This window comes from Anopheles arabiensis, chromosome 3, assembly GCF_016920715.1.
Source record: "Anopheles arabiensis isolate DONGOLA chromosome 3, AaraD3, whole genome shotgun sequence".
Classification (NCBI taxonomy): Eukaryota; Metazoa; Arthropoda; class Insecta; order Diptera; family Culicidae; genus Anopheles; species Anopheles arabiensis.
The window spans coordinates 35,948,412-35,972,230 of record NC_053518.1 but is presented as its reverse complement, the minus strand read 5'-3'; the positions used below and the strand labels follow the sequence as shown (position 1 = coordinate 35,972,230).

Genomic DNA, 23,819 nt, shown 5'->3' with positions numbered 1-23,819 from the left:
TAGTGAGATGAGTGAAGTGACCCATGGTGAGTTTCGGACATGAGTGAGCTTCAACGTTTGACGACAATGTTTTCTTTCTCGTTACTATTTAACGAGGTGTTTAAGCAAAGTGACAATAATTTCATATGGCTAGGAGTAACCTTGTATCTTTGCTTAAATTCTCCCAGCCACTGTGTTAAGTTCGCACACATCGGTAGTGAGAAAAGCTGCTCACTTCATCCGACACTTACAGTACAGGCGGTCCCCGAGATACACGGTACCTCTTATACGCGGATTCGGAGATACGCGGTTTTCTAAATTTGACAATTCTTTCTAATCAAATGGAGCTTTTGCCTATGAGAATAGATTTAGAGATAGAAAAACAAGGCATAAAGAAGAACATTTTAAAAATCATAATAACGTCTCTTTTATTAACATAATCACAGCTAACTCTTACAACGTACCGAAACAATACTTACACGTAATACTTTACACATCTAATACCATCTGTCTCTCGATCTTTTTTTGACTTTCCATTTTTTTTAAATCACCCCGAAAAAAAACAAGAGAGGACAACCGTCCAGTTAAAAGTGCGTACAACCCGTCGTACGTAAGCTAAAGGTGTGCATGGACCTGCTCCGATCAACTCCAGTGTCCGGAACTGCCCCGGACCAACCCCGTCCGCTGCTCAGTACCGCTCGCTAATGCTGAACGCCTTATTGTCACTGCCGTACACCATCGAAATGCCATCGCACTTGCCGGTCTGCAGCTGTAGCGTCGAGTTGGTTGGGATGATCGGTTTGTGGTTAAAGTACCGGAGGTAGATCTTCACCCGCAGCTTGTAGATCGCGAACATCAGCATGTGTACGATCATGGCCAGCAGGATGGTACCGACCACCGTCACCATCGCCTTGCCCGGCTCGTTCCAGTCGAGAACGTTGTAAATGTACGGCCGGCCAAATCTGTGCGAGGAAGGAAAAGTGTCAAGGGCAAATCGAAGAGAAGAGAGAGAGAGAGAGAGAGAGAGAGAGAGAGAAAAAACAATTCACGTTAGTGTAGTTTTTGAAGTGAAATGAATATCCGAAAGTTGAGTTTCCCCTTCTTGTTGCGGATCGTACGCGAGTTACTTGTGGTGACCTTCATTGAAACGCAGCAATTGGTGGTCACAGTAATAGACTCTCTCAAGCGCACCAGTGCTCCAGTTCCGTATGGCTTGCAAGTCCCACAAGAAGTTGTCTTCGGAAGCAGGTTGATGAGGGGGGGGGGAATGGCGGCACCTACTAATCCACTGATGCTTAGCTGGAGTTGTAATAAGCTTCAAACAGGTTTCCATTTCTATCCACCGATCGTGTTATGATCGCACCATACAGATCCACGGATGGAGGTGTAGCACACCGGAGCCCCCTGCTTATGCTCACGGCAAATTGCACGAGGAAGTCTAAAGGGTGCTATCGGCTCTAAAAGACGAGGGAAACGTGTGAGTGGCAATAGGAGGGCTACCCCCTTTCCTGAAAGCATCGACGATAGGTTGCGCCTTATCTATCTCCTGCCCAGAGTTATGCAATTTTAATGCAAACTTCAGGCGGTCTGGAGGTAGCAGTAAATGCAGAGCAGGTATGTGATCTTTGTTACACTAGTAGCTGATTTCTTCGCAGCGCGGGACCATTAGACCTTCTGGAAGTTTGCATCGTGCTACGTAACTGGCTTGATGAGAGTTTCCAGAAGAAACTGGCCGGGCAAACGTCTGAATAATGTTGATGATGGCCACTCCATCATCATATCTAAACGAGAGAGCAAACAGTTCTCAACGGTCGGTCATCTACAAGCTGACGTCAATGTGCCGTGCTCTTAAAATTACTTTCGATTTTTTGTGTGACTATTACGTTCCTGTACACCTCTCACCAACTTGCAATTTCAATACTGCAAAATCAATATTGAACAGTGTGTTCCGATGATTCTAAAAGTCACACCCCGGGGTTGAGCGGTCAGCAGAACTGAGCGTGAAGAAAGCCGGTTGCTCAGTTGACAAGAGAAATCGTTTGCTGGTAGATAAGTTGTAGGGTTGGCCTAATGCAACAACACGAAACAAGTGAAACGTATCTCGTTCTCGATGTTTCACCTGCGTAACAGCGGCTTGTTTCTATACTTCATTACTCCAAGATCTGCATTGATCGGTAGTGTGAAAGGTGCGAAACGCCCTGAGGCGCTACCGTACTTCTGTCGCAATTACCGTGGAACATGGTTGATTGCATGCAATTTTAACAAATATTAATCACGAAACGTTTGGCAAACTCTCCCCTTTTATATTCACCCATGTGAGATCGTTAACGCACACGGCTAAAGTACTGCAAGCATCATTAATCACCGTATCGATCGGGTTCATATTCTGCATAACAGCGACTCCACCGTGCGATGAACACAATGGCTAGAGAAGTCGTAACGTCGTATGGTACCCTGCCGTTGGCAATATAGTAGTCACCCACGGTCTCAGTATGCGCTGTCCGTCGCTTAAATTGTTATCCCTTACCTATCGGTACCGTCGGCCGCATAGTAGATGACGGAGAATATGCAGTACACCAGCCCGAAAGTGATCGGTTGCAGCACGTGCCATATTCGGACCGGGTAGGCGACGATGATCAGATCCAGAAACATGAAGACACAGTTGCACGCGTGAATGAGAATGTTGTTCGGATCGACTGGCATGGATTCTTGAGTTTTGGGAAAGGGAAGAATTTGAATTTGAAAAGCGATGACAGCTAAGAGAATTACTGGGAGGGATGCGTGTCCGTACCATTGTGCAGGATCGCCCAGTAGATGATGGTGATGCACACCGACAGGATCAGCGTAATGTTGTGCAGCATCCAGTAGATTTTGAACGCGTTTGGCATTTCGTCCGAGTTGCATACTTTCTCTGAAAATAGGCAATTAACATATGGGAAATTGTTTAATTGGTGTTAGAAGCAAAGAGCTCTTTAGATTGGGTGCATAACATTTGAATTGGTCTAATATAGTTTTATACCATTGTCCACTTGTAAACCACTTGTAAAGGCTTAAACAGTTTGCTACTTGTTTTAGATTTTCACTGTTTTCTTGCGATCATCTTTTTTTGTCTTTTTATGTCTTGTAAAGATTTTTGCCTTTACTTGCATGTTTCTTTTATGCTTTGAGTATTGTGTTTGCTGTATATGATATGAAATGATATTTTAACATGTTTTTTATCTTTTCATCTCTTTCATCATCTTTTTCTTCTTTTTATGTCTTGTAATGATTTTTATCTTTACTTGCATGTTTCATTTATGTTTTGTGTATTTTTTTTGCTGTATATAATATGAAAGGATATTTTAACATGTTTTTTTGTTCTTTTCGAAATTCATACATTTTATGCAAAATTTTACAGTTGTTTTTTTTTTAATTTTTCCTCTTTCTGTTTTGTTTTATTTATAGTTTTATTTTATTCATTTTAATTTTGAAACTATTTGTCATTTGAGATTGGTTCTTTTTAAGTTTTGGACTCTTTGGTTTATGTGTGTAGATAATGTTCGAATTTGTGCTGTTGACTCTGCTTTCTTGGCATTTTCATTCTTTTCGTATATTTTCTCATGAAATACATTGGTATCAGATCACATATATCTTAAAAACAACGATTTTGTGAACCCCATTGTGCGTATTTGTTGCACATTTCTGCACCCTTCTTCCCCATCGGGAATGTTATATCTAAAGGGCTTAGTGCAAGAAAAAGTACCACACCTCACTGTACCATACTGCTCCCACATTGCAACATTTGATTGCAAGTTCTGCAAACGATGCAAACGAACCCGCTGCTTTGACGGATGCTGTCTAGTGAAATAGCGTCTAGCAAAGGGCCCAAACAATGGTCTTTCGTTTGCAAAACAACCACCCTCTTAACAGAACGCCTCGTCAATTGGCAGCTTGCGCAACCGGATCGCGATTCGATCGCAGACACTTTGGCGCACTTACTTTACGCAACACGCATTCCGCGGTTCTACACGGTGTGGCTGTGAATTGTTTGCCCGTACGCGGTGTACTGTCTCGAGGCGTGCAGTTGAGATGGAAGTATAAATGCGTGGGTGATCTGTTTGTAGAAGACATTTAACAAAAAACACTCGCCCTTGAGGGCGTGTGGGCTCTTGCTGAAACAGTGGCACCGTTTGTTTGATAAAGTGCGGATGCAGTCCGAGGGTCATCGCTCAAGCGACGCAAAGGTAAACAATATTATGTCCAATTTTGAATGCAAAAATCTTGTGCTTCGTGTAAGAGTACGATTGTCTCGATTGGACGATGGTGTTTACTTAATGACTGGCAGGATCACCCTTACAGAGATGACCCATATTGTTACCGACATGGTACCGAAGGCTTTGCTGAAGGTTTTCCTCCAATACAACAACAACCAAAAGCCCCACATAATTGTACACTGCATATCTGTAGCGTGAATTAAATAAATCACAAGCTAAACTGCAGTATCAAGCAGTGCAGCGCAGGGTGAGAAAGTGAACCATTGTTGTGGTTGCCGTTCAACCATCATCCATCCAACATTGCACAATACACTTTTGAATGAATAAAAGTTCCATTACAAAGGAGGTTGTTCTGTGTGGATGGATTATGTTTGCCTTTAAAAGGTATGAAAACCATAATTCGTAACATGAACATTCGGTGGGTAAAATAAAACATGAAACAATAATCGAACGTACAATAAACCGATTTTTTTTTTAAAGATGAATTTGACATGCAAATGAGGTGAATGATTGGTTTCGAGATGCGAGTTTGTGTGATGATTATAATTTAAATTTTCTTAATTTAAATTATTGAATGATAATTTAAGTATTTTAAACATCAAAAAAATATGGATAGCTGTGTATAAAATAAAAAAAAAACTGTAATTATTACAACATAAGAACATACGTGATGTGAATTAAGAAAATCAAAAGTAAAACCAACAGGAAAATGTACATTGAGAAACAAAAGAAGGAATAAAAATGGAATAATTAATTGGAATTGATAGAAGATACTAAAATTAATGTCATAGGTAAACTGGGGGTTCCCCTGATTGCAATACTTTTGTCATTGTCTACTAAGCCATCGAAAAAGATTTTGTACCATCTTATGAGGAACTACGGTTCCTGGATTGATTTTGATAACATTTTGATAAAAATAAAACAGTTTGTTTTTTTTGTTTCATCAAGACTGCAGCGCGGGTAAGATCGACACCATGATGAAGTAAAACCGACACCTTGTGGGGTGATTAAGACACATTGGTCTTAGCTTTTAAAATAACAAACTCTGATGGCCGGTTGGTTTTCATTGAAGTTGAACAAAGTATTTCGAATCAATTTTAACAAAATTAACACAAAAACATTATTGAAATATGAGAAAGAAATGAAGTTACAAGCACGAACAAAAACTTCGTTACGAATAGCATGGAAACAGACTCCATATAGTATAAGCTGAGGAGATAGAATCTGGTTTACGGAATTAATGGTTTCTTTAAAAAAATAACCTTGCAGCCAGTATCTTCCAGCAATCTTCTTCTTTTTTTCATAAAATCGAATGGTGTTCAATTTTATATTATGTACATGTTTTGTGTCCGAGTTTGGCAAACGTTCTATGAGAGAATAATAGCTAAATTCCATAATTGTAACCTCCTTGGTTTGTTGACATCGCCAGTTTTAAAACTTCAAAGGTATTTTTAATTCAGTGATTGCTCAGCTTGATTATTACGTTTTTCGTACATCGTTAAGGATCTTCTGTATAAAATACAGGCACTTTCAAATTACGATGTAAAAAAAGTTAACATGCTACAAATAAGTATTACACTACTACCAAGAGTGGTGTCGCTTTTACCCCCATTGGCCACACAAGTGATATTTTATACTATAAAGATTAATATAAAAATTACGCAATTTGATACATAGCTAATCAATAGTGTTTATAAAACAATACTATTGACACGAAAAATGTAATTAACGGTTGAATTAACGCCACAATTCCTTAAGTCCCAGAAGTAAAAATTTACACCAGCTGTCAATCAGAACGACCATGTGTTTGTTGTTTTGTTGTTTTTTGACAATCCATAGGTTTCTGATCAGTGAAATATGACTCAAATATTCGAAATAGTTAATATAAATAATGTGTAAAAAAAATTTATTTCTAAAAGTTCTATAAATACTAAAACGGCAAGGTGTCGATCTTACCCACAGTAAGATCGAACCAACCCTGACTTCCTCTGCTGAAATGTTATGGAAGAAACTAAAACAAACGAAATAATGATTATTATGATTATTAAAACTACTATGTTTTTTTATAATATTGATATTAGTTTTGATTATTAATTTAAACCAGCTTAATTTAGTCTAAAGTTATATTTTATTCCTTTTTATTAAATTTAATTTAGCAGAATTGTGTACCCTTTCAATGCTAAAGTACATCCAACTGTGTTGCGTTTATAGATGCCATTCGATCGAACATGATCCTTAATTGCTCCCGTCACGTTTTTTTGTGCCTACTCCCTTACTATTTTATCACATTTAAGTGCTATCGGGTGAACAAAAAACCCCTTTTCCAATCTTTCTTCTGTGCTATTCTTCTTCGTGCGTTTAATGTCAGCAAAAAAGAAAAGTAAGTGCCATACACTACTTTAAACCCAACTAACCAAGGTCTTTAAAAGCGCGTAGTGCGTTCACTCCTAGCGCCGCTTGCCCTTGGGAAGGTTCATTTGTGCTATGAAAAATGGAAATCACTGTGGTGTGGTGTGTTTTGGGGCAGTGGCGAAAAGCGCTTGACAGTGAAAAAGTAAACACAAAACCTCATAACAATTTCTCACATTCTTAACAATTGTGAAGATTTTTTTTTTTTTAAAGAAGCCTACCAAATGAGGCGTTTGTCTCCGAAACGTGCATCAAACAAGATGGGACCACAATAAAATCAACCCCGTTAGTGACATTGAAATGGAAGTGTTATTATGTTCAAACCAACCCCCCTCCCAAAAAAAAGCAACATCTACATACAGAAGGAGTTTGTGGAGGGTGGAATAATTGTGCCGGAAATTACTATTCCGTATGGAGAAGGGGATTGGACTGCGACTGTACAACCACCTTCCTCCCTGGTAAAACAGCATTATTTGCAACTTCTGCTGCGATGGAAGCTCAAAAATAGAGCACAAAAATGTACGAAAAACAAGTGTGCAATTGTACAGCTTACAGCTGCGTTGGTATGGTGTACTGCAAAAAATAATATAGGAATAAATAGGGAAAAAACTCGAATCATTATTCCTGTTCTCCGCATACAATCTTCCCTCATTTACGCAAATGCAAACGTATGATAAGTGTAATGTTATTAGCTTTGTCCTTTTTTCAATAACAAAAACGGCTTTAAAAACGCACACAAAAAAGAGAACGTGACGGCAATGGCCAATCAGTGCAGGAGTCCGATTTCGAATGGATTGGAGCTTTGGAAACGAACTCTTCCGACCAGGCCGAGGCTGGCATGACACGGCCAGAAGTAACGGTAGAAGCTCGATTTTTGCCAATGACATTGAGGCAATATTAAAGGCAGCCCGGCGAGAGCAGAGGAAAGGAAGAAACCATCAATAAAGCAATTATGCATTCAGAAGGAAGCGGCCGAGTACAGCGAATTGAGGCCATTTGGCGGATTGGCGGATCCGCTTTTGGGCACGGTTTCTTTGGGGTTTTGCGTACTTGATTCGCGCACAATTAAATTGCCTACCCATATAGTGTGGATTTGTATTGAACGGAAAAAAAGGTACACCACAGGAAATATGTTTGAAAAAAATTATTGCCAACCAAGTGGTTAAACCGAGGTGTTGAATGTCTCCTTGTATCAATTTGCAATATGTTCTACTTTTGTTGCTTTATCCTTTTTTCTGTTTCAATTGCATGTCTGCTCTAGCTAGCTGTGAAACACTGGAGGACCATCACGATCATTATCATGCTGCAATCGAATGCGGTGTCCTCATCTTTATGCCGCATCTTTTGTTTCTTCGCTGCCACTTGCTTTTCTTTCCATTTTTTTGCAAATGGAGATATCTTGTCTTGTTCACTTCTGTTCCCACTGTCGCTGCTTTTCTGCTCGGTTTGCACAGTTTTCTGTTTTATTTGCTATAAATGAAATACACGCAAATGATAAGCGATTGGACGTGATTTGAATGAGTGTGTGTGTGTCTGTACGAAATTGGCACCATTATCATTCACACGGAGAGCATAATTTGAAGAGCAGAGTTTTTGGCGTGCAAAAGTGGGCACATTATTGTTGCATAAAACCAGAGGAGTGCTGTGAATATTGAAAAATGAATTTGATAGGGGAAGGTAGGTAAAGACGGACACTGCGGGTAAGATGGACACTTCTCATAAATGCATGACAAAGGTAATTTTCGAGTAATTCAACAATGTAGCTGAAGGCAAAACAACACATTTGAGAACATTTTTCGTGTTTTATATACAAAATTGGTTAAATTCACGAACAAAACACATTTTCAATCGTGCGCACTTTTGTGGATCTAATTTGATTACTGCGGATCTTAAGCTCTGTAACTTGCATTGTTTATATTTTCGGAAGTTTTATTACAACGATTTGTCATGATTATTAAGCAAAAAACTGACGAAGGAATGAGAATGAAAGAAATGAAAAAAAAAATGATTTCTGCTTATTTAAACATCCTGACACCAAAGCGAGAAAGACGGACACTTTGTCGTAGGGAATGATAGACACCGAATTTGTTGAGTTATTTTGTTTCTCATATCAATTGGTGATGAATATATTTCTTCAAACACCTTAAATTAGAGTATTTCGAATATATAAACCATCACGCAACTAAAAAAAGTAATAAAAAAGTGAGAAAATGAAACATCGGTCAAAATAGCAGTCATGCGTTATGATATTACTCGCTCGACGCTGATGAGGCATTTCACGAAACCCTATATTTTGTCACGACTTGGACAACTTTAATAAAAAAAAAGATAAAGTACTAATATGAAATTGTTCAGGAATAGATGAGAGATTATATGGGCTTACAGATATGAAAAAGTTCAATCTTCAATGTAAGAAATAGCTGGACCTATTAACAAGTCCCTCGAATATGCTGTGGTCGCGGACATTCAACAATTTCCTAAAGCGAAGTTTTAAACGGTTGTTCTGTAAGCTGATGCAACGTCCACTGTTAGTGCCCGATATTAAAAAAAAATGCCTTAAATTCTGCATTCTACGATGTATTAGAAGCGGTGCTTACAATGTCTAAAACCACGGTTGAATGAACCATCGTTGCAATTGGCCAAGAATTGGTTTATAAACGTACCAGGACGTGGAAAGCGATATTTTTTTTTAAAATACTGTAAAACTCTTCAATTTCCAACGTTTTCTACAGATAATGTATGCATATTTTCATGGTCTTTGTATTTATATATTTATAGATTTTTAGCATTTTCCTTAAGATGTCCGTCTTTACCTAACTTCCCTTACATTTTGGCATGTTCATTAGTTGGCAAGTTTGAAAAGAGATGGAGAGATGTAAGCTGAGTTCTTACTTGGAAGTGACCCTCCAACAAAGCCTTGTATATCTAGGTTATTGGCATTAAATATTCAATAGCAAAACGATACATACCACATCCTTTCAAATTGGGAGTCAATTGATCGATCAAACCTCCCTACTTATAGCCCCTTACTTATGCCGGAAGCGTCTAATCACCTCGCCAGCATTTATGTAGCTATTGATCATCATGCGCGTTCTAATGGCCATTACTCGAACCATACGAACGCTTCCGCCCCATGACAAGCGCGTCCATCAGTTCGGATACAAGACCCGAATCGGACCCACTCACTCTGTCCCGGTTCGGAGTCGATTATTATTGCTTACAATCGCGCAGTGTCATTACTCTTGCGGATGCGTATGAGCTTAATTGTACTTCGATCAGAATGTGTTCGGAAACACCATTTCATCCCCCGAGCGAAGTAACGACCGACCTGCTCGAAAATAAAAAAAAACAATAAAAACAGAAACTTCCCCGTACAACTTTACGTGACATGGTTGTATAGTAATGGCTCAATCGCTGGTCTAAAACAACTTCACCCAACCGATAAAGCCGCTTTTGTTGTTATGCCGCTTCCGTCACGGCCGCACACAGTTCAAGGCAGGCGGTGGCCTTACGGACGTACAGCCCCTTGTCTCCAACCCTTGAACTTGAACTTGAAAGCACTGTCGCCGACATCGATCAACATCTTCGTTCCAAGTAAAAGCGGGTGGGGAGATTGGGAGGAGAAATACGACAAAAAAACGAAATGCTTTCGCGGTAGAGGGAAGTTTTCAAGTAAAAGAAAAAAAAAAACCTCCGAAAAGCTCTCATGCTCCAGGTAGACCGGTTTGAAGCAACAAGAAAAACAAAAGCAAAACTCCCCGCCTCGGTGTATCAATCAATTAGTGCCTTGGGTCTCTGAACTGCAAAAAGCTTTACCCCTTTAACCTTCTCCACACATCGCTGCATTGCTTGGATGGGATTTTAAAAAGGTTAACGATACATGCTCACATATTTTGGCATATTACCCGCACGGGGATTAGCAGATAAAATTGGCACACACAAAAAAAAGACATGCCCAATGCTTCCGGAGAAAGTAGCTGCAACGACGATAAATTATGTTAAAATATGAATTTCAAAAGCGAACTCAAAGCTGTTTGAGGGTTTGTTTTGATCCAGCTTTTGTTGTTGTACCACTACAGTGTGGTACAAAACAAACGCATTTTTTTTCCAAATATAAGTCTCATTCTGTGATGACAGTATTTGTACATAGAATGTAATGGCACTTTTCACACTAGATTTATCCGGAAAAAGTACCACAAAATTATAATGATCGATATTTCTAGTTTTATAGAGCAAACCCAAATAACCAGTTCGAACTCGATAGCTGATTTGAGGCTGTTTAACAAAAAATCGTTCCGAAGGCGTACTTTGTGGTTGATTAAGAGATAAGAAGTACTTTGCGGAACTATGGCGCTTTTTAACTACCACTCGGTACTCTATGGAACCTTGCGGCTGCTTAGCCTGATATGTACGGTCCATGATATAACTTGAAGGCTTGTTAAGAAGAAGGTGTGCCGAACTTGGTGGAACTTTATATCTTTTTAATGCATGACATCGGTACGGGGTGTCTCTTGTCAAAGTGTCAAAGACTGGTGCCGTCAATCGTCTCATTGCTGCTGCACAAGTTAGATTAGTTCCTTGAAGAAGGGATTTTGAGGGAAGTGATTGTGATTGTACAGTAAATTGTGATCCATTACGTGTAATTTATGAATATTAAGGATTTAAAACATACAGATTTACACAAACAACACAAATCCTGCTGTTTATTTCAAAGATGGCGCTTGCTTGAAAATAAAACACAAAGAACAATAATCCCCGGCACCCTGACATACGGAAGCTGCTTAGGCGCTATTTAGAAGGACCAGCTGGAACTTTGATGCGTGTTTATCTACTGCAGAAGGTGAATTCAAGCAGCGATCTTTAGCATGCGAAAATTGGCTGCTTAAGCAATTTTGGCTGTTTGGGAAATTTCACTTAACACTTTAAGCGCCGTGTCATATAAATTCGCATGACGGTTTTGCTCACCGTTCAGCTTTGCATCTGACGCTCAGTGATTCTCTTGAGAACGAATGAGGTAGGAAAGAGAGAAGAGAAGAGAGAGAACGACATGTGCTACGCCGCTTATCGCAATGAAACAAAAGAGTGATAACAATGGCACGAGAAACTGTCGCTCTCATTGCTCTCTTGACATGCGCTACGAGCTCACTCAAAAACTGTGACGTCAGGCCGGCGGTCAAAGTGTTAAAAATTGCAGTCAAGCTATCTGTTGCAAGCGTTGTTTTTGGCTATACGTGTAATAACCTGTTACGAAGTGATGAATTATTCACTAACACAAATGAAGCCCGTCGAAACGTAACAAAACTTTACATCTGTTTCACACCTTCGAAATGTCAGTTTACGTCTCGCTTTTTTTTAAATGTTGTGTGTCCTTTTTTGTTGTTTCTTGGCCACATAACACTAACCCGCAAATATACAGAAAGAATCTCTACGTGCACTTCCTGTTTGCTGGGTGTCTCACAGCCCACCCCCCAAAGTTTGGCTTTGACAAATAGCTTCGTCCTTGAGTACGGTTTTAAGTGCCCCATTCCGAAGTAGATCTGTCACACGGTTGCTGTTTACCGTCACGCTGTTTACTAAACGCATTTACGAAACCGGGCTAACTGTACGCACTATTCTTTTCTGGACCATTTCTGCACTCTTGCCGCTGCATTAACGGGAATGTTTTTTTTGTTTTTTTGTTTTTTGACGGCTTACCTGAATACTCCGGATGGAAGTGCCAGACCATCACCAGGATCGCACCCATGATGGTCGTGCCCATGCACAGCAGTATGCCCCAGTGGGTAAGATAGATGAAGTATTTGCTAAACTCGCCCCGTTCCACGGCGACCACGACCGAGTTGATGACCACGCCGGTAAAGAAGATGGCCAGCGCCAACCGGTACAGCAGGAAGAATATTGACTTGGTTCTGGTTTGCCACTGCGAATATGAAGAAGGGAAACAGGAGCGGATTTTCAGTTGCAGCATCACCTATTTTATGGGTCCATCTGTCTTACCTGCGATTTGACAAACTCTTCCGCCGGGAGATGGGCGAAACCACAGTTTCGGACCTCCAGCTCTTCCTTGCACGAGGCAACGAACTTGCCCGTCATCTTTGCGCTTGCTTGTTTGTACTGAGTTTGCTTTTCTAATGTTTGCTCAGGCGGCACACTCTTCCGGCTCAGATTCTGCAGAAACACTAATCAGTCACACTGGAGAGATATTAGAAGAGAGCGTGTGTGAGATAACGAGAAAGCACAGTACAGGTGACAACACCGAGAGGTACGAATGTGAACTACCACGAACCGACCACCTCTACCAAGTGTCTTGGCAGGGCAAACGGTCATTATCAGACGCATTCGGGCCCGCTCGCACACTTCTCTAATTACAGTGTATCGATTCTTATTAAAGAGATAACAAATGAGTGTCATTAGAGTTATTGCTGTGTGTGTGTGACAGGCAAAAGAAGGAAAGAATAACAAAAAACCCAATACAATCAATATCATTGTCGATAGGCGAAAGGATTATGGCAGCCGCGGGGGTCTTTCTCTATGATTCGATGTTCGCTTATCGATGCGTGTTAATAACCTCACTCGTCTGCCTTATGGTATGCGGGGAATCGTTTGCGGTGGATTACACTGTTCGCTATTTGTGGTGGTGAGTGATTGTTCCGGCTTTTTGTGTAAATTGAGTAAATTGATCGGTTCGGTATAGACGGCAGAATACGGGGCGATATGACGGGTTTTTATTTACTGATGACGTATGTCGGGCTTGCTGGAGTGTGTGAAAGCTCTGTCCGCAAATAAATAGATTACAGAGCTGAGTGTGAGTAGATTAGAGTGCGTTATTGTGTTCTAGAACATCTTTGAATACATCAAGGATATTAGTAATGCAACGGGATTGGGTAATATCTCTCGAGATATAATAAAGTCACTCAGAAAATGTTGAAAAAGAATAAAATAAAGCCTAAATTAACGCATAATTTCGCAAAAAAGTTCTTGCCAGAACATAACCTGGTTCCAAGCTTCTGTTGAATGCTCTCAAAATGGGACGTAACTCTAGCAGAGCATTACTCAGCCTGCAATTAAGATTTTCAGTACTCTCGACTGCCTAATTACCTTCAACCATACCTTATTTCACTTCCTACAACATTCCGACCGTCCCACTTTCGTCTGCTCCATATCTGAATTTTCCAACAAGCTCCACACACCTGTACCGTGCAACTGTTACCCTGTTATTACTTTAATTTGTCTAAAACACCGGTTCGCCGGCCCCATTTCTGTACTACGCATTCTAGAAGTGAAAAGAAACAATTTGCTCACTCTTGACGCTTTACATGAGAAGCCTAGCTGAAGCCGGTTAATATCGCATCCAATTTCCGCATGCATACACACAGACACACGGATTTCGATGGAAAGATACAAGGAAGAGCTTGGCTCAACCTTCGCCCGGTGGCGATGTGATTCATTTACAAACCCATCCTCACACGCTTGGGTTTTGATGCCAACCCAACCGAACTCGTCATTGGCGAAGGCTCTTCATGTGTTGAGTGTCAAGGATTTGGTGACTCCTCAGCGTCTCTCTGAGAATCAGTTTGCAACAGGTGACGCGACCACCAAAGGGTAAAGCACCAGCACATCTGTCAAGGAGCTTGTTTTGTTGTGGCCTGCGGTTGTCTCTGTGAGTGATTAGCGGCGTAAGAGGACTTGAAGAGCACTTTTTGTTTTAATTAGTTGGACTCGTCATTAGACCCATACACACATACACATGTCACATTCTGATGGAAGGAAACTTATACGTGATTAATTACTTTTGCTAGCATATTGCACATAGACCAAAAAGGGCACGAAATGTGCAACACAATAAAAGCACAATAAAAAGGCACTTTAATGAGAATTTGTGCATCCAAAAAAAGGAAAAATATTTGCAAAAAACAGGCAATGGCTGTTAAAGTTATTAACTGTTTTTTTACATACTCTCTCTCTCTCTCTCTCTCTCTCTCTCTCTCGCTGTCTCGTAAATTGGAAAGCGCAACACCCTCCGTTCTCGTCCGTAAAAATATACTCTTAATTGCTACGATAGCATATTTTATGGTACCGATGATAATAAAACACAATTCTCATTACATCAGTGTCCGCATGCACGTTAAAATATATCGTTTGCTCATCCCTGTTGCCGTACATTATGGGCGAATTGTGTGTGTGTGTGTGTGTTTTTTTTTGTTGATGCTATTTTCGCTTTATTTGTTCGCACACCCTTCCATGATTGAGGCACTGGGAACGGGGGTACAAAACATAGAGCTGATAGCAGAACATACCAACATAATTACCACAGAGAGTTTTTTTTTGTTAAAGGGAAAAGAAAGAGCAAACACCCCAACAGCAGCAAACGTAAATCGAAGGGCAGAACACAGACCCGTCTGCGGCGAGGTTAATAATGGCTTTTAATTGTTCGCATATCATAACCCTTGTGTTTTGTGGGTTGAAGGAGAAACGACAAAAACGCACTGCCAGAAGGGGAGCCCAAGTGGTGGTGGAGTGTGGCGTGTTAAAGGGCTTCCACCTTCCACATGAAAAACGTGGTTGGGACAGTTTATTGCACGTGTGTCTGTTAAGTGTATTTATATGCTGCTTTATGCTAGTCTCCCGTTCGTACTGATACTCTCTCATTTGCGGTCAAAATGTGGCATGGTTTTGAAAGCGATCCACACACATACGCTAAGACTGTATGTGGGCTGGTAGGACTTTAATTGGGTTGAGTAATATTCGCATCAACCCCCCCCCCCCCCCTGTGTACTGTTGTGCCCTAACTGTGCGCAAACACACACACGAGCGGGCAGGATGAAGACAGAGAGCCACAGCCAAAACCCCAGCAACATGGCCTACGAGAGCGGGGGCATCTAACGAGTGCCCGCTTACCCACCGCCGTTCGTTCGATTGCGGAAGCAGTAGCCGTTTGTTTTAGGTCTACTTTTGGGGCTGAAGTCTTAAGGCACAGGCGCGGGTTAAGCGTAGCTTACTGAGGAAGCTTCTAGCAAAAGCTCCGCACGTTGCAACGGCCCTGGCAGAAATTATTATGCCACGGCATATCATCTCAAGCCAGCAGTTTATCGATGGAAAGATGGTGCAGAGCATGAGGGAACAGGGTAGCCATGTGCATTCTCCGGCGCCAGACAACATTATGACAACCGGCACGAACAAAAGGGCTTACGCGCGCTGGTGGAGGAATATTTACTGCCCTGCGAAACTGCGTCTCGGAGGGCTTATGGAAAGCCATTCTTTATGCGTGCAACTTTAAGCTAGAGCAGGGGCCTCCAAACTTTTCAGCTCGCGGGCCGCATTGGTTCAAAAATAACTATGTTGAGGGCCATTTTACGCTACCTTTAAATGATGATTGAACGTTCAAATCTCGTTTTGATAAAAAAATACTAACGTTACTAGTACAGCTTCGAGTAACCAAAGCTTGATTTTTGTCTAAGAAAAGTAAAAAATACAATTCTATTTGAAAAAGTCATAATAATGTAATATTTATATTAACTCTGGCAAAGTCATCGTGGGCCGCATTATAAGCTCTTGAGGGCCGCTTGCGGCCCGCGGGCCGTAGTTTGGAGACCCCTGAGCTAGAGCATCATGCGTGTAGCTTGTGTGTGTGTGTGATGAAATAGCTCCTCTCGCTCCACTGTTTGCTCTCGCTACCAAAGTACGCCAATCTAATCCGAAGCCCATCATCACACGTAGACGGCCGCACGCTCATTGCTTGTCATTAATTGCAACATTATTTTCAACCCGAATTTTCCACCCAACCTTTAGTGCGCCACCGGTAAACGGTTCCCATCGTCAGAGGGGATCGTAAAAAAAAACAGAGAAAGAAAACAAGGAGCCACAGCTCCCTTTATCCTAACGCGGGAAACGATGCGCTTGCGGGAAATTAAAGTGCGTAATGAGTGCGTTATGTAAAAAAAAAAAAACACATATACACACACACACACAGACGGCAAGGGAAGACGGCTTGTGACGGCTGTTTTGATCGCGTCTCTTTCGGGGCTGCAGCAAGCCGAGATGCGCCCGTTTGATTAAAAGGCTAAATTAGAAATGCCTACAGCTCGGGTGTTTGCGCTGGGAAAATAGACGGTGTAAAGCTGTGATGAGCTGATTGATGGGCTGCGATGGCAGGTTGGCTGAGATCAACATGGGTTAAGGTAAACGATACGGGTGAAAAACAGCAGCGAAAAGTCGTCAGATAACATCGACAGACGGCAATAGCTAAGGGGCTTGCTTTGCTAAGAATTTAATTTAATTCAATTTTCAAAAGTAAGGTTATAATTTTGATTTTTCTTAGTTCAAGTGAGAGTTTTAATCATTTTTCAGCGGGAAATGTTTTCCAGAGTGAAATAGAACTATTAACAACCTTTTTAAATTTACTCACAAGTGTATAATCATGCACAACACTATAACTTTACTTTGAAGCAGGTATTTGTAAAAAGATTTTTATATTTTTAAACTCTATTCGACGCTTAAAAACAAATGTTTAATTTAATTTAATTTAATTTAAAAACAGATATCGAATACAATTCCGAAACAGCAAAATTCAATTCTACAACCATTTTTTCTCCCCTCAATCCAACCAATCCAATTAGATTTCCTAGAACGCATCACGGACCGCTCGAAACAATTGGAAAATCCCCACACGAATCCAATTTCCCGTGCAGGCGCGATTCCCACGCCCTCCATCCCAACAAGGCAGTGCAATTGTGGCCGGCTTTACTGTGGCTATTGTAGGTTTCGTTTCTTTTTTCTTTTTGTTTCCCTGTCCTGCTTCAATACCCACACCCCATTGCAGCGTTGCATCGTGCAATAGCATGGCTGCAATCGCTGCACCACACTGCACACCGCCCTTGCAACGGATGTAGTGCAGTGAGTAGGAAACATACTTCAACATACTTTACCATGCAATATCAATCAAAAAAAGCGGACGCGAAATGATACGTACAGGCCTAGGTTGCTAGACATCCGAGGCTCCTAACGGGGAGGGTTGAGCCTAGAGGGTATTTGGGAAATTCAATATTGAGTTTGTTTTGGGCTGCGCTCTCTGTAGCGCGTGGTCCAAGTAACGCAGGCTAAGGTTAAGCAACACCGCAAACAGGGTCTGTCGTAGTAGGCCCTGCGCAAAAACGTAAAGAACGCAAGAGGACGGTTTGCGACAGACACGCGGGCTACCCCTGCGAGACGGGCGTAAGTAAATGACTGACGGTTGGTGGTGCGTTTACGTGTGGTTTGGCTTATAGTTTTGCGCAACGATGCTGAGAGGCAACCGTTTTTACGCACTGCTTGATCCGGTTGCACCTGCTGCCGGAGCCAGTGGGGAATTGTCGATTGCATCTGGCTCGCCATGCATGTTCTAGAACTTTTGCATGCGCCGGGTTTATTTTGTGCAACACACTCCGTTCGTGTTTTCGTAAGCATAACGAACGAAAGGAATTATTTATACTTCCTTTGAGGTGGTGGATTAGACAAGTGCTGTCATAAGCCGTCCCTGTTTTATTGCAAACTGATTAATCTTTGACTTATTTTAGCAAAACAAACCAGGTTATTGGCAAATCAGCAGACAGCGGAATTATGGCTGGCGGTTAAAGCTTTTGTGATGAATCAGACTTGCAAAAACTGTTACACTCAGGGTTTATCTGAATTATGCATGCTGGGTGGTTTATGTGGTGAATTATCGACACGATAAGTATTGTTATTACAATGCAAACGAACGGTTGCAAACGCCATGCCGAATCACGGGTGGCACGTGAAGCTTGATTTTGTTTTGTTATCGTTGTACACAATCAAACGTTGTTGTTATTCCCTTCATCGCGAATTGAACGAACGAACTAGCTACAGTTCAAGTTAAAAGCAGTCATAACACAACGTTTGTACGCGTTTGTGAAATTGATTACGAAGAAAGGCTTCAATTTACTCACCATGCGCTCACAGCCGAGACTACGAAGATAACAAAGTATGGTGTAAAAGTTCAAAGAAAAGGCTTTCAATTTCAGCCGAGGAAGCAGCACACACTCTAGCGGCGTAATAAAAATAGCACTAAAGCCTAAAGCTTCCCAGGGACAAGGATTGGTGCGATAAAATCTTGCGTCTTGGTGAGCCAATCTGCATCGCGTAAGCAAATTAGATAGGTTTAGGTTTGGCAATGACACATCCCGACATTCGCTAAAGAGCCACGCTTAAGATAGCTTCCAAGCTCAACGCGTCACACGGTTCTGCAGACGCGCTGCGATCTCCGGCAGCAAACGAGCAACTTCAACGCAACGATAAGCGACGAGCCCGATCGGACGACCGGGCAGTCGAAAAACCGGAATCTGACCGTTTTTGCATCATCATCATCATCATCACCAGCTCCGTCGACTCGTCGCCAATCGTTTGCTCATCGTGCTCATCGTGCACAGGGCAGCTAATAGGTTTTTGGTTTGGGAGTGGGCAGGCAGGTTCGCGCTCCGATAAACCTGTTCACGTCGGTCGCCATGGCCAAATCGGTCTGCTAGGCGGCCGGCCAAGGGCAAAGGAAGCCTCAAAACATTGTATTGGTTCGTGGTTCTTTCCTTAGTGATGGATTCTTTGCGATGGCAGACCGGAATTTACACGGCGTGAGGTTTGATAATGGCATTCCGAGACAGGTGGCACATCCTCCCTGGCCTTCGCTTCGCTCGGTCAACCCGGTTGACCTACAAAAGAGCACAAGGTAAGCAGCAGGGGCCCTGCTCTTAAATGAAGACGTTTGAAGGCTCGCTGGCCTTAAAGGGGGGGGGGGGGAAAGAAGAACCCGGGTGTAGCAAAGAACCTTCGAAGGGCGTTGCTTGCTATGTTGCTGCTGCCCGGTTCGTCGAACCCTTGTGTGGCCGGCCGTAAACCGTTTCAGTAGGTCAGATTATTTAACTTCAACAAGCGATGTCGTGTCGAACCGGCCCTTTGGTAAGCATGAGCGCAATAAAACGCTTGAGGGTCACACCAATTGATTGTCTATCTAATCAATAGAATTCTTAGTGTTATATGTAACACTCGGTTGGCACGGTGAAGCTTAACTATACATGGAAGCATTACAAGCTGATATCATTTGAAAAATACTGATTATCCGTACGAGCTTTTAAATTACAAAATTATATAAATATTGCTTTCAATTAAAAAAAAACAGCTTAAATATTTAATTTCCAGCAACAGCACTACTATCTTCCTACTCAATATTCGCTTACAGAGTATCATCGAATGAAAGCGCATCATTTTACGCCAACCCTCCCCTCCCAAATAAGAACATTCCACTTGAAGCACCTTCGCAACATCAAAAGAACCGGTACATGCGGACACCGGGACAGAACAGAATCAGCACAAAAATGCCCACCCCCCACAGAGGGGTAGTGGGTGAAGCGTGGTATGTGAAACGTGCACGAGCCCAACCGGAAAGTGTAATGTTTCCGTTACTGTGGTGGCGTGCTGTGTGTTGCAATGCATTCGTAAAAACAGAACACTGTGCCGAAATGGGTAAGTACCCGAAAGTGGTAGTGGTAGTAGTAGTGGTGGTACGGTCATGACACGTATACAGTGTAGTGGTTCTTTCTTTTTTGTTGTGTTTTGGGAAAGGGGTCGAAAGGACCAACACCCCGGCAATAAGCATAAAGCCCGTAAGCACGTGGTGGCAGTGGTCCACGTTGCCGTCTCCTTAAAATTGGATTACAGTTTTTGAAACCATGATGGGAATGAATTTATTATGCAAAACAGTGCTATACACACACACACACACACACACACACACACACACACACACACATATTGAGTGTTTTTGTACGGGTCCTTTAATGACGATTGTTTTGGAGGGTGGAAATAGAGCAATCGTTTGCTAATGGTGGTTAAGGTCAATGAGTTCGTTTACTTGGGAAAACCTTGAGCTTGCTAAAGGCAGCCTTCTATAAAGGCTACCTTTCTTCCTGAGTGGGACATTCACATGTACTTTAAGGGGAGGTATTAGTATTAGTAGATCAATATTCTGGCAGGAGTATAATGACGCAAAAACTGTGAAAAAACAGACGTACTTATTAGCTGATTTCGATTTGTGTTTGTACAAGTGTCTCATGACGCTGAGCTTTTTTACCAGACATGCCCCAATGAGGTGAATTTTTGAACACATTTGCATGTCGTGGATTTCATACACTTAGAATACTTCAACAAATATCATTTAATCATAGCCTAGCAATGTGAGAGGTGTAAATCCAACCTACAAATTAAAAGCCAGCGGCGTTATCTTGCCCTTTCCGTAGCTCCGTATCACAAGCAAACTCTGCGCTATCTTAATCATCTATCTACAACCGCTAATAGTCTCTCTTTTCCCAGCAATTACAGAACAACACCTCGAACGAGAGCTTGGAGCAAACAACCAGACAGGCGCCAGCTACGAGCGGGAAAAAAACAGACACAAACAGAGGAAGCTCACCCAAAGCTCAAGGCCAAATTCCATCACCATCAGGCAGGAAAAACTGATTGAAAAACGCGCTGAGGTGAAGTAACAGCGCCCGGCAACATCATCGCCGAATCATCGCCGATCAACCAATTGCTCGATGATTAATGGCACCGTAACCTAAATAGCGCCGGCTTCAGTACACCGTGTGCGACCATTTCTTTCCATGTTTGATCGGTTCGCCAAACGAACGCTTGACAAATGCACGTGTACGTACAGCGTATGTGTACAGCATAAATCCAACACACGAACACACATGCCAGGTGGTGTTGGTATTTAATTTTACCCCAAAATGTTACCCCGTTGTTTCTTCCACCTTCCCCTCTCCCCTTCAGTGGTCAGAGCCAACATGTGAAGCATGTTTGGCAAAGCGTCTGGTGTGAATTATGCTTTTGGCTGGCGTAACGACTAGACGACGACGACGGGGACCGGGGCTGACTGGCTGGCTGGCTGGCTTGTAATTCTAGTATCTCGGTCTAAATTGGACTCCGAGGTTTGCAAAAGGGTGGTTGTTTTGGGGGGGTGTGCGCGTGAAACAGCATTACCATTATATCATCAGTCCGGCAAACGGCTGGGATTTGGTAAAAGCGAAGCTTAATGAGCCGCTTAAAGGTAAGCTTTTTCAATAAATAAATAAATAGATTGATTCATAACGCTCATCCATAATATTAGTAATGCATCGGAGCAAGCGTTGCGTTGGGGAGGGAAGTTGGTGTGAAAAATTACCCATTTATGGCAATAATTAAATTATAGGAAGACGGCGATTCCAATTAGAATTATATTGATTGCAAGCGTATTAGAAAATGTTGTTGCTTATATATGATTTTCATACAGATACATGACAAAGGTTGACGTACATACAAATTTTTAGAATAAAACAAAAATCATTATAATCAGATGACAATCTCCATTACAAACCACTCGTATGAACTGCTTTTAAACAATGTCCGCAAGGTAAAAGCAACCACTTAGTTAGTTTACACAATTATTTTTCAATTTAGTATTTTAAACCCACTACACGTCAGTAATTCCTCCATCATTGTGCACGCACACAGTCTGCCGCAGGGTTTAATATGAAAATCACATAGTGTTTTCGTTTCGTTTTTTTTTTTAGTTTTGTTTGTTAGCTATTGTTACACACTACTAAGCCCAGTGCGACTAAAGATGTGTTCTGTGATGCGATCACGATCCGTTCCGCCTGCTGATCGCACATGCTCGCTCACACTCAACACTTCCGGCCGAACCGGTATAATGCTTGCCTTATTGCAGTCAGAATAATCAAAACTAAAAAAATAGATATCGCATTTGCAAAACAAAACAAACACAACACAACAACAAAAAACTCGTCACTGTGCCTGATTTCTCTTTTTCTGCGCTTAGAACGCTTCACCAACACGTATGGTTGTACCACTATTGGAGCACTTTGCTTTAGCACGAACCCACGAAAAACTCACCTACACAACACACCGCTCCTCCAGTAACTGCTGACATCCAAGCAGGCGCAAAACACACACACAAGGTCGGCCACCCCAAAGAAGGGGAGATGGACCTCTTACCAAGAACGCTGGTGTGCCACAACACAACACAACGCTGGTAAGTGTAACCTACTACACGCTGCACTTGTTTCGATGATGCTTTCACGTTCCGCTGCCGTTCGCCGTACGCGTGGATTGTGTCGCGATGTTTTCTCGACTTGGTGGGCAGCCAACATGCGTGTGCGGCAAGCGTACCTGGTCGACGAGAAGCGTCCGAAGCCGTTGGTCGATCGCAACTGGCAAGCAATGGAGCGGTGCGTGTCGGACTGGCTGAAAGTTGCCTTCGATTAAAATGGAATCTGACGGACTCGGTTCAAGCGCATCCGGTTGTTCTATGGTGGGGGAGACCAGGCAAAAAGCTCATGCGTTAGGTTTGCCAGCACGCATTTGGGGTGACATTTTGAGCGAAAGAATTTAATTTTCGGGTAGTTTTGGAGTTTAATTTACTTATAAATGATGTTGAGTGTTGAACAGTGTTAAAAAAACACTGGAAGTAAAAAGAATAACGATTATAGTGCAAAAATGAGCGTTCCTACCAAGTTTTATTTGATGCAGGGTTCGTGGTGTAGAAAAATACTTTACATGGAGAATACAAATCAAGGTCTTTGAAAGAGAACAGGTCGATGCGTTTGGAATAAATAGACAGAAAGCCATGGGAAAATTTTGACAGTTAAATTATTGTTAATGTTTAGCGATGGACGTTGCTATGGAGTGAATGAGAGTTTTGTTCAACATTTTGCACTCATTTCCTTTCAGAATATTATAAGAATTAGAATCCAATTAGAATATTACATGGCTGATACAATCCAAAGATCACATTTACAGGGTTAGTCACGATTTATTGGTTGATTCCCATCAGTTTTTGGTGGGTGTTTTGGTGCGTTCCCACGATTTTTTGGTCAAATTGTATTGATATCCAATCGGAAAATACCAATAAATTATGGAAACGAACCAAACATCTATGGGATACGATAAAAAAATCGTGGCAACGCACCAAAAAATCATGGGAACTGACCAATAAATCGTGGGAAACCCTGTATCATTCGTCCCCGGTTTATAAGCAAAGGACGGTATGCATATTGTACCAGTGTGTGCTGATTGGTAGTTTCATTTTACTCTCAGTGTTTAATTGAAGTTCTTGTACCCAGTTGGAACATGTACTGTGCT

General features: G+C 41.8%; 2 protein-coding genes across 6 annotated transcripts; one reads left to right on the top strand and one right to left on the bottom strand.

Annotated features, from left to right (window-relative positions):
• Positions 1-381: 381 nt before the first annotated feature.
• LOC120902505 (protein rolling stone-like) lies at positions 382-22,915 on the bottom strand. 3 transcript variants are annotated; one of them, XM_040311316.1, is made up of 6 exons: positions 22,572-22,915; positions 12,636-12,830; positions 12,336-12,558; positions 2,771-2,890; positions 2,507-2,687; positions 382-941 (listed from the first exon to the last, which is right to left on the bottom strand). In XM_040311316.1, exons 2-6 carry the CDS (start codon positions 12,729-12,731, stop codon positions 668-670), a joined length of 894 nt encoding a protein of 297 aa, XP_040167250.1. In that variant the 5' UTR covers positions 12,732-12,830; positions 22,572-22,915; the 3' UTR covers positions 382-667. The 3 variants fall into 3 exon arrangements, with proteins under 3 accessions (XP_040167250.1, XP_040167252.1, XP_040167251.1); XM_040311318.1 differs by having other exon boundaries at positions 22,576-22,915; XM_040311317.1 differs by lacking the exon at positions 22,572-22,915 and adding an exon at positions 12,905-13,011.
• On the top strand, positions 13,099-22,025 carry LOC120902507. 3 transcript variants are annotated; one of them, XR_005739422.1, is made up of 3 exons: positions 13,099-13,275; positions 19,864-20,147; positions 20,994-22,025. XR_005739422.1 is itself a non-coding variant. In XM_040311319.1 (3 exons), the coding sequence occupies exons 1-3, from the start codon at positions 19,235-19,237 to the stop codon at positions 21,164-21,166; spliced, it is 576 nt and encodes a 191-aa protein (XP_040167253.1). In that variant the 5' UTR covers positions 19,098-19,234; the 3' UTR covers positions 21,167-22,025. The 3 variants fall into 3 exon arrangements, 1 of the variants encoding a protein (XP_040167253.1); XR_005739423.1 differs by lacking the exon at positions 13,099-13,275 and adding an exon at positions 18,640-18,754; XM_040311319.1 differs by lacking the exon at positions 13,099-13,275 and adding an exon at positions 19,098-19,353.
• Positions 22,916-23,819: the final 904 nt, after the last annotated feature.

Bases quoted from the DNA above. Each gene is read 5' to 3' on its own strand.
- LOC120902507 (XM_040311319.1), top strand. From the start codon at position 19,235: ATGGCAGACCGGAATTTACACGGCGTGAGGTTTGATAATGGCATTCCG. The intron at 19,354-19,863 runs GTAAGCAGCAGG...ATTCGCTTACAG, and splicing joins GACCTACAAAAGAGCACAAG to AGTATCATCGAATGAAAGCG. The intron at 20,148-20,993 runs GTAAGTACCCGA...CTCTTTTCCCAG, and splicing joins AGAACACTGTGCCGAAATGG to CAATTACAGAACAACACCTC.
- LOC120902505 (XM_040311316.1), bottom strand. From the start codon at position 12,731: ATGACGGGCAAGTTCGTTGCCTCGTGCAAGGAAGAGCTGGAGGTCCGA. The intron at 2,688-2,770 runs GTACGGACACGC...CCAAAACTCAAG, and splicing joins CTGGGCGATCCTGCACAATG to AATCCATGCCAGTCGATCCG. The intron at 942-2,506 runs GTAAGGGATAAC...TTCCTCGCACAG, and splicing joins GCGGCCGACGGTACCGATAG to ATTTGGCCGGCCGTACATTT.